This window comes from Sebastes umbrosus, chromosome 8 (genome assembly GCF_015220745.1).
Source record: "Sebastes umbrosus isolate fSebUmb1 chromosome 8, fSebUmb1.pri, whole genome shotgun sequence".
Classification (NCBI taxonomy): domain Eukaryota; kingdom Metazoa; phylum Chordata; class Actinopteri; order Perciformes; family Sebastidae; genus Sebastes; species Sebastes umbrosus.
The window spans coordinates 2,197,018-2,211,998 of record NC_051276.1 but is presented as its reverse complement, the minus strand read 5'-3'; the positions used below and the strand labels follow the sequence as shown (position 1 = coordinate 2,211,998).

At 42.7% G+C, this 14,981-nt stretch overlaps 1 protein-coding gene across 1 annotated transcript in view; it reads right to left on the bottom strand.

Moving 5' to 3' along the window:
- Window positions 1-696: 696 nt before the first annotated feature.
- Window positions 697-14,981, bottom strand: part of top3b (DNA topoisomerase III beta) — a 29,397-nt gene continuing 15,112 nt past the window's right edge. The window contains exons 10-19 of the mRNA XM_037778662.1: window positions 13,842-13,996; window positions 13,485-13,590; window positions 11,177-11,323; window positions 10,260-10,433; window positions 9,613-9,741; window positions 9,214-9,363; window positions 7,387-7,487; window positions 3,408-3,609; window positions 2,150-2,337; window positions 697-1,096 (exon numbers count right to left, since the gene is read on the bottom strand). Coding sequence (XP_037634590.1) covers window positions 824-1,096; window positions 2,150-2,337; window positions 3,408-3,609; window positions 7,387-7,487; window positions 9,214-9,363; window positions 9,613-9,741; window positions 10,260-10,433; window positions 11,177-11,323; window positions 13,485-13,590; window positions 13,842-13,996 — 1,625 coding nt within the window. The 3' untranslated portion in view covers window positions 697-823. The remainder of the gene's footprint in view (window positions 1,097-2,149; window positions 2,338-3,407; window positions 3,610-7,386; window positions 7,488-9,213; window positions 9,364-9,612; window positions 9,742-10,259; window positions 10,434-11,176; window positions 11,324-13,484; window positions 13,591-13,841; window positions 13,997-14,981) is intronic.

Here is a 14,981-nt window from a genome sequence, read left to right as displayed (position 1 = left end):
ATGCCATTAGGAGCACCGGAGGACACAGAGATACATGATATTTTCAAATGACCCGTCTCATTTACTACTGTCAGAGCATAGTGACTGTTTTATAAAAATATTTTTTTTTAAATCTTATTTGCTCCATTTCTACCCACTGCAGCTTTAATCTGCATTCTTTTCTTGATTTGCCTATGAAATGGCAGAAAATTGTGTGATAACTATTAAATATAATTTTCCATAGATCAAGGTGATGTATTCAAATTTCTTATTTTATTTGGCAATCAGTACAAAAACCCAAAATATTCAGTTTAAAGAAAAGCATCAAATCCTCACATTTGAGAACCTGGAACCAGCGAATGTGCGGCATTTTTGCATGAAAAATGACTAGAACGATTCATCAATAATCAAACTGGTTGCAGATGATTTGTTTTGTCTTTGTGAACTAGTCAGGTAATTGACTTCTTGTTACAGCTCTAGTTTTGACAAAAAATTGAAAAATGGCATTTTGAAAAAGAAAACCTTGATATGGAGGAGCAGTGGAAAAAATCAAATTAAAAGCTTAAATAGTAAAGCTTAAACTAAAATTGGTCCTTTAAACTATCAGTTTAGTTTTAAAGTATTGCTAACATTGAAAACAGTATTTTAAAGTTGACAACATACTACTGTATATACAAACTCTTTTTCATCATGGTAAACAAACATTTACAGCAAACATTTGTTTGATACATATTTTACTTCAGTAAATGAACACACATGTAAAAACAGTCAATTTACTGACATACAGTATACACCTTCATTCCATGTGTCAAGCATATAACAGGACGCATTATATACACAGACGCTATACAAAGTAAGCTGCCAAGGCGGCCATTTTGTCTTTAGGCTTTTTAGGATTGCCGCGGCGTCCCCTGCCGCGTCCCCGTCCTCCTCGTCTCGCACCCCCACCCCGGTGCCTCATGGTGGCATGTTTGAGCTCCACCAGATCCTGGAAGACTGGATCACAGAAAACACAGCCGGTGTGTTGGGTCTCGCCGGCAGGAAGTGGAGTGCGAGTCTTGTTGAAGTCCACCGCGACGAGAGAAGCGTCGCAGGCATCGCAGCTCTCCTGAGCAACCTACGTGAAGAGAGAAGAGACAGCGTGTCGGATCAAGAGACATTTTAAGAGGTGAAATGATAAAACCTTCAGGAAAACAAGCCATCATATATGGGGGACTAATGAGCTGAGTTCAAATCACTCCACAACTACTAGCCTATAGAGAGTAAGCTGTTATTTCTACAATATCTATACCGACCTACTGTACAAGTCGATGGCACCAACCATTGGACAGACAGTCCTTGTTCCCAGGGGATGAATACTAATGACTGTGGTGATCCCCTGACTTTTCCTCTAGTGCTACCAGCAGGTTCACATTTTCAGTGTAAAGTCTCAACAACTATTAGATTGAAATTGAAATTTGGTCCAGACATTTCCCCTGACCTTTAGTATTGCACCATCATCAGGTCAAAGCAACTATCAAACCAACACTGAACTGACTAACAAGTATTGTGTGTGTATCCAAAGCCTGGTATATCTTAGTCCTGTGCCATAGAGCTTCATTGTTGTGCAAAACTACTGACAACACATCAGTGAGCCACAGTGTTGTACTGATGAACATGTTCCTTCATTACCACGAACACACGAACACACGCACGCACGCACGCACGCACGCACGCACGCACGCACGCACGCACGCACGCACGCACGCACACTGCAGTTTATTTTGACTCAATCCCACAACTCTGCAGCTGCCTCCAATAGAGCACTAAATGTGGATTCATCTGCAGCTGAAAACAGTCAACAAATGCACAATTTTCCACCTGTTTAAGTGTTTGATAAAAACTACAGTGACCAGCTGTAAAAAAAAAATGGAACTATGTTTTATTGCGAGCAAAAAAAGCTCTGATTTCTCTGATCGGGCAACATAAAGGCAGTGCGATGCGCCTCGTGTTTTCCACCTGCAAAACGCGCTCTGTGTGATCTGTTGGCCAATCAGGGAAATCAGATGCCTGCAGAAGTCTGGATATTTAGATCACTAAGTGTGTTTGCTGTTCTGGGCCTGTAAAGCATATCTCAACATATAAATAAGATTATCTTGACATAGGACAAGATGTAGGACCATTTTCTCACCTGCACTCTGTGTGCATGTTCAAAGAAGTGCACCACCACGTTGCATTTATTACAGGCCATCCTCCATTTTGGTCCAGAGGTGGGATCCAACACCAAAACCCCACCCTCACACTCCACACACTGGCCAATGCCTAAAGAGTTGAGAGAGTGCTGACAGGACGGATGGGTACATTCGTTGCATCCCATACCTGAGAAAAGCAGAGAGAGATGAATGAAGATAGATATGAGAAAGGGGTCAGAATGTCAGAAGGCTATAAAAGACCAAGAATTAGGGCCAGATTTACAAAGTAAGTGGCGTTGTGCAAATGTGCGCTGCGGTTTTCATTGAGTTTGCGATCACAGCTCCTGGACAGAACCTGATACTGACCTCCAGACACATACTAAGTGAGGGAGAGCTTAGTAGGTTCAGTTCAGAGGTGGGATTTCTATGAGCACATTAACTTATTTAAAAAATTTGGTTGTGATTCAACTCCACCTGAGAAAAATATATATATATAAATATTACTCCTAAAATTCTATTATAATCTTTATTCTTTATTCTTAAAACATTAACCTGCTCATGGGAAATGAAAAAGAAGGAGATGAAGTGATATAATAAGACAAATCAAAGACTCAAAAAATACACACAATCCCCCCGCAACTGATGAAGGGGGGACATTTTACTTATTTTTCCTAAAATACAAATTACTTTGTGGTGGATGTATTGTTTGCACCAAGACTAAAGCTCGGGCCACACAAGGAACGTCAGCAGCGCGTGGCGGCTGCACAACCTGTTGTTTTTATTTCGGCGTGCGAGCTAACAGGTTAGAGCAGCGAGGCTCACTAGAGATTCAAGGTCTTGCCTATTTTACCGCGAGCCGCACGCGGTTCACAGCGACAACAGACAGTGAGAATGATCTTTTGACAGTATATTGACATCATGCCAGCTACATTACTACAGTTTCAACGTCCAGACATCTGTAGAATATGTCACAGAGGATGAAAGTGATCTATTGACTGCATATTGACATCATAAGCATTAGTCAACTGCCTGAGACAGAACAGACACTTCTTCATAAAAGGCCCTTAAAAGGTTTTTGAAAAAGATCATCATTTTTCATCCTAATTCATTATGATCTAATAAACTTGTAAGAAGTAATAATGACTTACTAGTATTAGGGCTATAGTTTCATGTTTGCTGTCAGGGGTTACAGGGGTCACAATGCTAAGGCTAATTAGCCACTATCTCAACCACAAGAATGAAAGAGTTTTGTCCTACCTTTCTTCATGTCCCTGAATGGTGGGTTGCTGAAGCAGTAAGGGCACAGGGGGTAGCTCTTGCCCCGGGCCCCAGAGGTCCACAGCACGAGCTCAAACTCGTCCAGTGGACAGCGGAGCTCCTTGTACAGCTTGATGGCTCCATTCTGGGGAAGACTCCAGGTCTCGTCACAGTGGGAGCAGTGGAGCCTGCTGGGCTTAGCCTGTACATTGGGATCAGATGTGATGGAAGGATTATGATGATGGAAGTGATGCAAGGGAAGTACATATACTGTAATAAAGCCTTGGAGGGTGGAAGTGGATGAACCTGGTTAAAGAGTAACCGCCCGTCAGCGACCCGCAATGAGGCAGGGATCATTTCATTGGTCAACACTACACCTGGCCTTCTATTGGTTGGGGGATTTTGACAGTGCACAAAAGCAGCCTGAGCGTGAGGAGAAGGACTGAGGGGTAATTGACTGAACGGCATTGCCGTTTTTGGTCGGATCTGTGTCACTGCAGATGAACTACGTCCCTTTGCCTCACTTGCTCACCCAGCGAGCGGCATGGAGGGAGCCGGACGCTGTTCATCTGCATTTGCATCTGTATTTGTTTTTCATTCAGAGAAAATTACTCTTTTTTTCCCCGTCATGATTTCAATGTGCGTGCAGCACCAGCCTCAGGTATCCAGCCGGAAAGCAGACGGGTTACCGTGGGGCAAAGTATCAAGGGAGAAAAGTTCAGTAAAAGACAAAACAAAAATGTAATTAAAGTTGTTCTAACGTAGTTTTCAAATGTTTTTCTACATGTTGTCATGTATGAAAAGACCTAAAATGAACACTGTAAGTGGACTACTTGATTGCTATAAGTGAATCATTTAAACAGCATTTGTATAGGAATGATTTTGTCCCAAGCTGTTTGATCACTATCAGCAGTAACACTGTAACCTTGATCACTATAAGCAGTAACACTGTAACCTTGATCACTATAAGCGGTTTCCACTGTACATACACACAAAAACAATATACAGTCCAATATACTATGTTCTCTGTATGGATATATCCTGTATGTTCTGCTGCAATACTGCTATTGCCACTACCCTTAAACCACTGGATGCCATTTACCACCGCAGTGCTATTCATTACTCTAATGAACTCTGACTGGAGTTGGGTCGATTGCCAGTTTTGCCGGTCCGGTTTGATTTGATCCAAACCGGCATTTGTCATTATGACAAATTAAAAGTAGCTAGACCAGCAACCTGTGCAGACGGCGTCACTGCACTAAATCCAACTTCTATTGCATCATAAGCAATATGACAAACGTGATTAACATAATATCATATTGCGTATTTGTTTACTAGAAAAGTTCATGTGTTTTTTTGGGGTGGAAAGTAGAGTTAGTCTCAAACATAACTAAAACTGCGCCAATGGGGCAACATTTTGGATTTGAAGCCGACAAAAGAGGTCAGCCAAAAAAGCACAGACAAGGCAACGTGTTGGTTGGCAAACCAGCTTAAGCCTTGATTATACTCCCAAACCGGTGGTTCTGTTTATACTGTCCGCTTAATGACGTGTTCCACACGTGGGCAGTAAATCCCTACGGTACCACTTGTAGGGTAGTGGCCAATTTGTTAAGAAAAAAAAAATTCCATTATTCCATTCTAAATAAAATATACAATACAATAAAGGATGCTAAAACAAAGGTGACCGCATCATTTCCGAAGCTACTGAATGTATGACAAAAATGCAATATTACTGAAGCACATTACACAACAATGTGACTCCCAGCGGTTACGTGTGCTGGATTCCTAATATAAACTTTCAGGACTGAACAAAGTTCCTTGAAACTGTAATGAGGCAAAAGTGACCGAATGTACGTCCTCAGTGCACGTGGAGCACTTTACGTAGCTCCCAGAGTACTTCATTCAAGAGTTACCTTGTGGTTTCCACCAGAACACGCGTCACTCGCAACCCACTGCACATATATTTAGATGCGATAACAATGACCAAAAGATCTGCAGCCTCATGATTCATTCATGAATTTAAAAGTGGTTCTGCCGTCAGGTGGAAATGCTAATAAATAAAGCACGTCAGCTTCAGCATTTTAAAGCTCTTTTTTTGAGCTGAACTTTGAAGGCCGGAGCACGTCAGCCAGACATCGTGAGGCCCAGAAAGGAACATAAATGGTGCCTTGATGAAGTAAAAACTTAAGTGTAACAACACAGTGTAACAAAATGTGTACAAAGTGTTTGAAGGTGGACTAAAGAAGCACATTATTGTGATAATCTGTATGCAAGATTGCTAATCAATTTCTTGGCTGAGACTGCTGGATTCCAAAACTTACTTTCCAACCTGCTGTAGCAGAGTGGAAGCCAAATATAAATGATATCAAAAGGCAGAACTCCAGGATACCCCTCATCCCTTATCCACCTAATGAGATTTTCAGCTGTTCAACAGTGCTACAGGAAGTGACGGGCTACGCAACACATGTCAGCAGGGTTCAACGTTAAAGCTGCAGTAGGCAGTATATGTTTGGCATCATTGGGCAAAACTTCCATAATAACCTTTCAGCATATTTTAATCCAAGTGTTCTGAGAGATAACTAGACTTCTGCTCCTCATGGCTCTGTTTTCAGGCTTTAGAAAATCTAGCCCGTGACGGGAGACTTTAACCAATCACAGGTCATTTCAGAGAGAGAGCGTTCCTATTGGCTGTGCTCCGGCTGGTGGGCAGTGCTTGGTATTTCTTCAACTGTTCTCAACATGGCTGCCGGTTCACAAACTTTCTAATTTTACAGCTAAACAGTACACTACAAGATGATTCTGAGAACATTTGAGGAGAGAAATAGGCATTACAGTAACATAATATTGATTCATATTTGATCAGCGCTGCCTAGTTTGACCGTTTGGTCGGAGTTTGTGAGTGATTGACTCGTGGCTCTCATAGACAGCAGATGGACGGCAGACTCCAGATCAGCTCTTACTGGTTGTTTTCCTCCGGTCTGTGAAACCTTGCAGATGCCATTAGGAGCACCGGAGGACACTGAGGATTTTATAAAATTAACTTTTTTTTAAAATCATATTTGCTCCATTTCGACTCACTGCAGCTTTAATGTTACGGGGTAATTGGGTCAGAAATCTACTCACCCAAAGTATATTTTTACTCGCCCCAATACAAATAGTTTTCTTTATTAGCAGTTATCAAAGACAAAGGTTCATTTTCATGTTTAATCTTTATCAAAGTAAAAATGATCGCTTTCGATTTAGCTCATAAACTTTTTCTTTAACCGCCACCAATTTTTTCGCGCGTCCCCGATCGGTATTTAGCTACTTCCATCATCAGCTTCGGAAAAAAAAGTTATTTTTAATGATTTTTCACCACACAAGTGAGTTACTAAATTTACTAGCCCAACGTGGCATTTTACTTCAATCTGGCAATCTTTATTGTTCAGCTCTGCAGGCTGACACGCCATGTTTCTCAAGTCAGAAACAGGATCTTTGGCACTAACACTTGAGGTCAAAGTGACTCAACAAGTGGCCTGCTGCGTTGGCAACGCAACTGGCACTTCAGAGGTACCCTGGTCATCCACTGTTACCCGATACAGTCTAGAATACAACATGCTGTCTGTTGCAAAATTGGCTGTGGGACTTCATTGTCTTGTCCTATGATGTTACGTCCTGTATTTATTTATTTTTAACCTTTATTTGGACAGGTAGTCTCATTGAGACACGGGGTCTCATTCTCAAGAGAGACCTGGAAGTTACAAACAGACAGGACTTTCAGACAAATCAAAAACGTAGACTGATAATGGCCTGAGCCATCAAACGTCTCTTATGTCCATATCTACAAAGGGCAGGTTCCCAACCTTTAAATATGTGTCTTGTGTTCTGGTATGTGCATTGTTCATCTTTGTACATTTTGAAAAGGGGCAATGTCAAAGAGGGTCAATGTCACACATCTGCAAGCTTTCTTCATATTATTAGTTTGTACTGTTCTGCTCACCTGGATGTACTTCATGAAGCGGTGGCACTTGCCACAGCGGGACAGGGGCTTCCCACTGGCAGCGATGGGAGAAAAAGAGACCTCCATCAACTCATCCATGCCTGTAAACACACAACAGACAGATACTACGGGCTGGAGTTGCATGGGAAACGAACCAAACTGTTAACATATGTCTAAATAAGATTTCCATTGGTTTATTTAACACAACTATGCTATCAATTCCTTTAAATCTTTTAAGCCTTTGCTTTATCTCCTCTTGCATTCACTTCCACCTTTCAAACCATGCACCTAAATGATCATGCATCCTTGTTAATGACATGATGCTACATTTTTTAATCATTTTACCTGCACAACTCAATCAAAATGTAATTAGTCCTCTCTCAAAGTCCCTAACCTAGGTTAAAATTGAAAAGGGGATACTTGATTCTGTTCTAGTTGAAGCTTTTGTAACACAATCGGTTCAGTCTATATCCTTTCATAAGTCAGTCAGAGTTTTCAAAGGAGAGTTGTAAAATGGTACACAGTTATGTAAAACTTGATAACTGAAGCATCAATATGGTATACAAGACTCAAACAGCTAACAAGCCATTCTGCTGCTATCAGTGGGATAATGTGGGGTTCCCAATCAGAATCACCTTTATTGGTTAAGTATGTGTACATTTCTCTCCATGTACTTACACAGAAATAGAAATAACAGCTAGGAACAAAACAGCTGGACAATAAAGGTAAAGAAAAGACAGGACGACGGTTAGGTAGTGAAAAAATAGGTGTGTATAAATAAAACATATATATAAAGCATATATATACAAGTCAAGTGTTCTGTAAGCTGTAAACAATGGAAATAGTGCAAAGCAATACATTTATATCTACAGTGACAGATGATATTATATTAAAACAAATGTGTGCATTAATATGCAACAATTTCTGATGTATAGACTGATACTAAAATAATCCCTCTCAATCATCACGTATGCTCCACTACAAATGTGCGGTTGTGTCTGTTTCTGCAGAGACCCTGCAGCCCTCTATCTGTAGTTTCTCTTTTCATCTTCTAGATTTACTCGGGATGCTGCTGGGCTTCAGCCAACAGCCTTTGGGCCCCACGTGGGGGTGTAACAGAGCGCAGGGTGTGCAGCTCGTTCAGGTGGTCAAATACCGCTGCTTTGTCATGCCGCTCTGCTTCTGATACCGAGGCACAAGCATTATGCTATACATACTGTACATACTATACATCGATGGGCAACAGTCCCGCTTTAGATGCTTTGTATATTTATATTTGACGGATGAGAACGTGTTTGTTACATCGCTGTGAGTTCCCCTGTTCCTCTGTCTCTCCTCTGCTGTGTGCAGTGGCTGCTGTGTGATGCTATCGGTGTGTCAGTTTGACCGAGGCACACACACACACACCAGGCAGAGAGGACAGCCTGCTTTTTGGCTGCATTCATTAAAAATCCGGCAACTCTGCACCTTCCCGCAGAGGTGTGCAGAGTTAGTTTTGTGTTTATTTGTGTTTTAGAATGTAACTGCCGAGAAACAATCGAATGATAACATTTAATTTCTCTGATTCGCCGCTTTGTTCTCACTAGCGCCGCTCTCTCACTTCCTTCAGTCTGTAGCTCGCTCGACCAACGCTTTTAGTTTAAATGTGTTAATGCCTGAGTAAACCAGATTATTATAGATAGATAGATAGAGAGAGGTAGAGAGAGAGAGAGAGAGAGAGAGAGAGAGAGAGAGAGAGAGAGAGAGAGAGAGAGAGAGAGAAAGAGGACAAGGGTGTATTTGATCCTAGCTTGTAACACTATACTCCTGTGGCTGTGGTGAACTTACTGGGGATGGAATCCACAAAGTAGTGAAACTTCCTTTTGAAGATGTCCAGCGTGTGCTGCAGGACCTGCTGGTAGTTGGCCTTACCCAGAGAGATAAGGGTGAGCTGTTTCTCCACAGCGCTACGTATGGTGGGCAGCACCAGCTCTGCATCTGCAAAGCACACAAACAGCCAATCATTGGTATTTGAATGCATTCTATAAAAGCCACTCACAAATTCCAATTGAACTGGACCATTCTGTCCCATGTCCCAAAGGGTTGATTATATGGGACTATCTGCATCAGTTGACATAGTATCCAAACATGATTCAGCAGTGCTCTAGAAACCTACAATCAATGCACAGCTACAAATCCCATGTACTGTACATGTCAGAGAATGCACAATCATATAAGGCAAATGACCTGTCTTGTAGTAGCCATGTACTAGGACAATGCCCAGGTTGGTTGGCTTCAACTTGCGTCCATTCTCTACGGTCACATAGTTCCTCTGGCAGATGTTGTTGATGTGCACAGGGATGCTGGCATCAGTACCTGGAGGGCAGGGGACAGATGTCAACATCTGTAAAACTGTTCCTTATTATTATCCCTCAGCAGATGAATGCTGTCATGCAGGTCTTCTTACAGACATAGTGCTTAATAAAGACCAGCACCAAGCACTGAGTATTGACTTACACTTATTTGCATATACCAGGGGTCAGCAACCTTTACTATCAAAAGAGCCATTTAGGCAAAAAAACAACAACAACAACAACAATATCTGTCTGGAGCTGCAAAACATTTGAGCATTGTGATGAAGGTAACACAGTTTAAAGTCTAAGTATATACTGTAGTATACAAGTCTGATGCAGTGAGAGCCCAAGTGCAAATGTACGATGGAGTATTGTGAGGGCAAAAAAAATCGGAGATTTCGAGAATAAAGTCATAATATTACGAGGAAAAGGTCGTAATGTCACGAGAATAAAGTCATAACTTTACGATATATATATATATATACAAAAAAATAAAAAATCTTTCAAAATAAATAAATAAATAAAAGTGATGAGGTATACCAATGCCATGTTTCTCCATGAGGGTGATGAGTTCAGCCTCGGTCAGGTAATCTGGGGGGCTGGTCTGCTTTTCAACCAGTTTGATCTCGTCAACTGTGTAAGTGTCTCCACGCTCACAAGCTGGCATGGCCTCTTCCAGAGGAATGCCCTGCCACGGCATTACTGCTGTGTAACCTGGGAAGAGAATTCACACAGACACAAGTCCGCGATGGATTTAAATGACATTTTTTGGAGGGGTGGGGTGTGGCACAATGAACAATCCATTAGATTTTGGTGGCGATTTCTGGATCATGATCTGGATTCAGGATTTTTTTTAAAGATTCCGATCAGCCTGAGCATTAAAACAACAGGGTATAACACATGCACAGTGTGACTGATGACGCGTTGATGACACATGATCCCGCCTCCTTCTGAGAGCAGAGAGATACGTGTGTGGATGTGTGTGTGGAGCTGCTGGCCGTCCGCGGTGAGAAAGAGCAAAGCGGTAGCTGACGGGATGAGAGACAACGTAGTGTAACGTCATACAGACATAACAAGGCTGCTGAATGAGAGAGGCATCCGCCGATACGCTACACGGAAACACATCGTGTTAATAATAAGCCGACCACCTCGCGGTACCTCCAGCTGTGAGCTGCGATCTGTTTTTAAAGTCAGGCGTTGGCGGAGGTCTGCGCTCTCCGAGTGCCATTCTAGTTATTACTTATAATTATTACTTTAACCTCTCCATTCATTTAGACCAAGTAGGTTAAAAACTGTTTTGCTTAACTCACAGTAACCTGTCACAACCTTTTAAGGGATTTAAGATGTTTTCAAACTACTGCAAAATTCTAGCCGCTGTTTGGAGCAACAAATGTGCAAAGTGCCATCTGCATCTTGATACTCAAGAAGCAGATGAATGTGTGACCAGCTGGCTTTACCTGCTGATATAAGGGTTTTGCCACTACATGAGAAGGCCTCTGTGCCGATGTTAAAGTCTATGGTGGTCTGTAGGTACTTGCAGTCCTGACTGAGAGTGGCAATGAAATGCCGTGTGATGTAGTCGTAGAGCCGCCAGCCATCACTTCCTGTGGAACAGAAGAAGAGGAAGAACCTGGGTTAGAGGCTGAACATGAAGGGGCTGTTAGATATTAAAGGTTAGGGTTTGTAGTTGTCCGACCATGGCCGGAAGGCCAGATTGTTTATAGCTGTCCCAAACGGCCACACGCGAACAAGGAGGGTAAAGCTGGCAGTCATGGAGAGGGAGAGGGGGGGGCACACACTAATAATTTCAATATGACATTTTGACTATCACTAACTCCAGTTAGAGATATCTGCAATGTCATTTTGACTAGGCAAAATGACGTTGCCGATATCTCTAATGAATATCCAGTCTAGCTATTAAATGTTAAACGGCTAGCCATACACCTTGTGAATCTTTCCGTTGTTGTGCTGTATTGGTTGCAGTTATGCTGCAGTGATGTATATCTACGACAGAGTCTCCATTACCTGCTGGAAGTAGCCACATGTACATTTTTTGTTATCTGTTTTCATAAATAGTATTGCCGAGTTTTGTTATGATAGAATATTATCGTCTCTGTGAACATGTAATGTTAGCTTAGCTAGCTTAGGTTCATGTGTCACCAAGCAGGCTAAAACATCATAATAATCATAATAACAGATCGTAGAACGCCGTGATTGACCAATCAGAATCAACAAAGTCGTGTAATAATAGCTAGCTAACGTACACCGTTGTTGTTCGTCTTTCGGACGCTCCTGTTAGGGGTCGCCACAGCAGATCATCTGAGATCTGATTTCATGATCTGCATATTTGATATGGCATAGGTTGTACGCCACATGCCGTTTTATCCATATTTGTTTAAGTTTTAATGTATCATACTAGAATAGCATTAAAAAGACTGTGCATCTGTACATTTTGGCCAGAGAATAAGGGAGAGAGCTGGTACAATATTCATAATTCACCCACCTAAAAAACAAAACAAAAAAATACCCTCAAGATAATATTTTCAGAATATTCCTAAAATAACTTCCTACATTTATTTTATCACCATTGTTTCGTGACGTCATGGAACTTTGCATAATTGTAATTCATCACATGGTGCGGTAAAATACGTTCTGTACTCCCTGGTGTTATCACCATCACATTATAGGGATTGTCAGTCAGTCTGTCTGTCCTGACTATGAAGAGATGGAACATGGAAAAACTGTGAGGAATTTGTCTGTTGACTGTCACAAATGCTTCTTGCAGCAGTGAAAGATGAATAGAGCATGCTAAATAGCCATAACACACCCGCATCAGAATCACTACATCCCACACTATAGTGTGTGCCGGCCCAAACGTGGAAAACACACCTCTGCTGCCGTTATTGGCCATTACCACCGGTTTACTGACAGGAAACTAGAGGCCTGAATCTCTTACGAGTTCCAGCAACAGTAAACACGTGAATAACTGTCACGGTGGCTTACGGGGAAGGAAATTAACTCAGATATTAGGGATGCACCGATACCGATACCAGTATCGGGTATCGGGTCCGATACTGTGCTCATGTACTCGTACTCACAAAACGGTTCCGATGCAAAGGCACCGATACCACTTTACGGCAGCGCAACGTTAACCTCTAGTCACCATCTTTGGGGTCCTCACGCTCCACCACCCCGACGGTGCGGGCGAGACGGGCCGGTGGTGCGCCTGACCCTGCTGGGCCGGGATCCCACCTCAGCCGGCGCGCGCCGGCCCTCACTTTCATTGCGCCACGGGGTTTTGCTTGCACCCTCTGACTGCGTTAGACACCTTGGTCCGTGTTTCAAGACGGGTCGGGTGGGTTGCCGACATCGCCGCAGACCCCTGGCGCCTTTTACATGGGCCGCGGCACGTCGCGGTTGGGGCGCCCTGAGCAGCCGGGAGCAGGGAGCCCCGTCACGGTGCGGCGAGGTCCGGGCGGGGAGCGCTGTAAAGCTGCGGCCGCAAGCCACCTTTGCCTAGAGCCGGTCGCGGCGCACCGCCTCGTATGCGGGACTCCCCAGCCTGCCGTGTGTCGCTCACACCCTCCAGCTGGCTGTTAACGAGGGTCTTTTGGCACAGAGAAGTACTCGTATCGGTACTCGGTATCGGCGAGTACCCAAATGTAAGTACTTGTACTCGGTCTGAAAAAAAGTGGTATCGGTGCATCCCTAGCAGATATGATTGACTCCTCACTGGTGTGTGTGTTGGTTAGTTGTCTGACTCACCCAGTTCCGCTTCTGAGGCAGCACGCATGGGAGTGATAGGGGGATGGTCTCCAGCATCACTTCCTTTCCTGGGTCGGTTTATTCCAGCTGAAAGCAGAGCTTGCACCTGATGGAGAGGTAAAACAGTTTTTTTTAGAAACATACATGTATGTGTATCCACATTCAAGTATCATATTCTTACTGTCTGCCTATGAGCATAAATACAATAAATGGGTTTCTGTATGCATACACTGCTGGCCTTGAACATATCAGGACATTTCATGTATTCTTGGTCCCAGTTTCATTGATGGCCTACAGTATGTTCCTTAGGGAATACAAAGGCCTAAGACTTAGACTTGGTCCCACAGTGGTGCTCACCTCTTCTGCCCAATAGGGATTGTTGGTCTGCTGCTTTAGTGCTCCCTTCAGGTCAAAATTCTCTGGGTAATGGGTCGTCTCAGTACGTGGGTAGCTGATGTAGCCCTGTGTATAGAGGCGCTCTGCAATCTGCATGGTATGCTGGGGGCCCATGCCTGAGACATCAAAAAGTATCACATTGTTACACCCTCACAAAACTGTAGCTGTCGTTCTTATTTACTTGACTGGGTCTCTCTGAATTAGGGTGATGGATTCTGGGTCAGAATGCTGGACTCCACATTAGATTTATCCTCCAGAGGTTGAGTTGCATCTTTCCAAAAGATTTTAGACAGTCAAGTTGATTTCAAGACAAGTGTGTCCTAGACTAAAAGCTGTATTATATAAAGCAGTATTTAAAAGGGGATCTTCCTTTAACCACAGTATGGAATATGTAAGAGCTATTCCTGTCCATTTCCCCATTACCTTCCATTGATTCATTTATAGTTAACAGAAAGTCGTTTTATTTCTTTTAAAGAATAAAGCTGAATATTCTACATTTTTCTTATTGTCAGCAAATCAAGTGAAAAAAAAAGAGTTGAACCTACTACTACTACTACTAACGAACCTATTGTGTTTGTATCCAAAGCCTGACATACTGTCTCTTCTTCCTCTGTGCCATAGAGCTCCATTAAAACACATAAATGTGCCTCACTGTTGCACTAGGTGACATGTTCTTCAATACCATGGACGCACACACTGTAGTTTATTGACTCAATCATTAATAAACTTTCCTGCTGCCAGAAATACTCACTACAGCACCACATGTGGATTAATCCGCCGCTGAAAATAGTCCCCTACAAATGCACTATTTCTTCCTGTTTGAGAAACCTTTGCTAAAACGTACAGAGTCCATCTGTTTTAGGAAATTATTGAGCCTTTTCAAAGCTGAAACTATTAATTTGTGAGGCCTTTTTTTTTTTTTAAAGATTTATGTCTTAAAGGGACTATTTGTAACTTTGTACGCGCATAAATGTAGCGGGTCGTCACACATGCGCACTCGCATATGCGCGTCCGCGTGTAGCCGCTGTACCCTCCTCCTCTGCCTGCTCGCCTTCACTCAGACAGCTCAGCTCGCTCCACCTCTAGACGTGAACGCGCGTT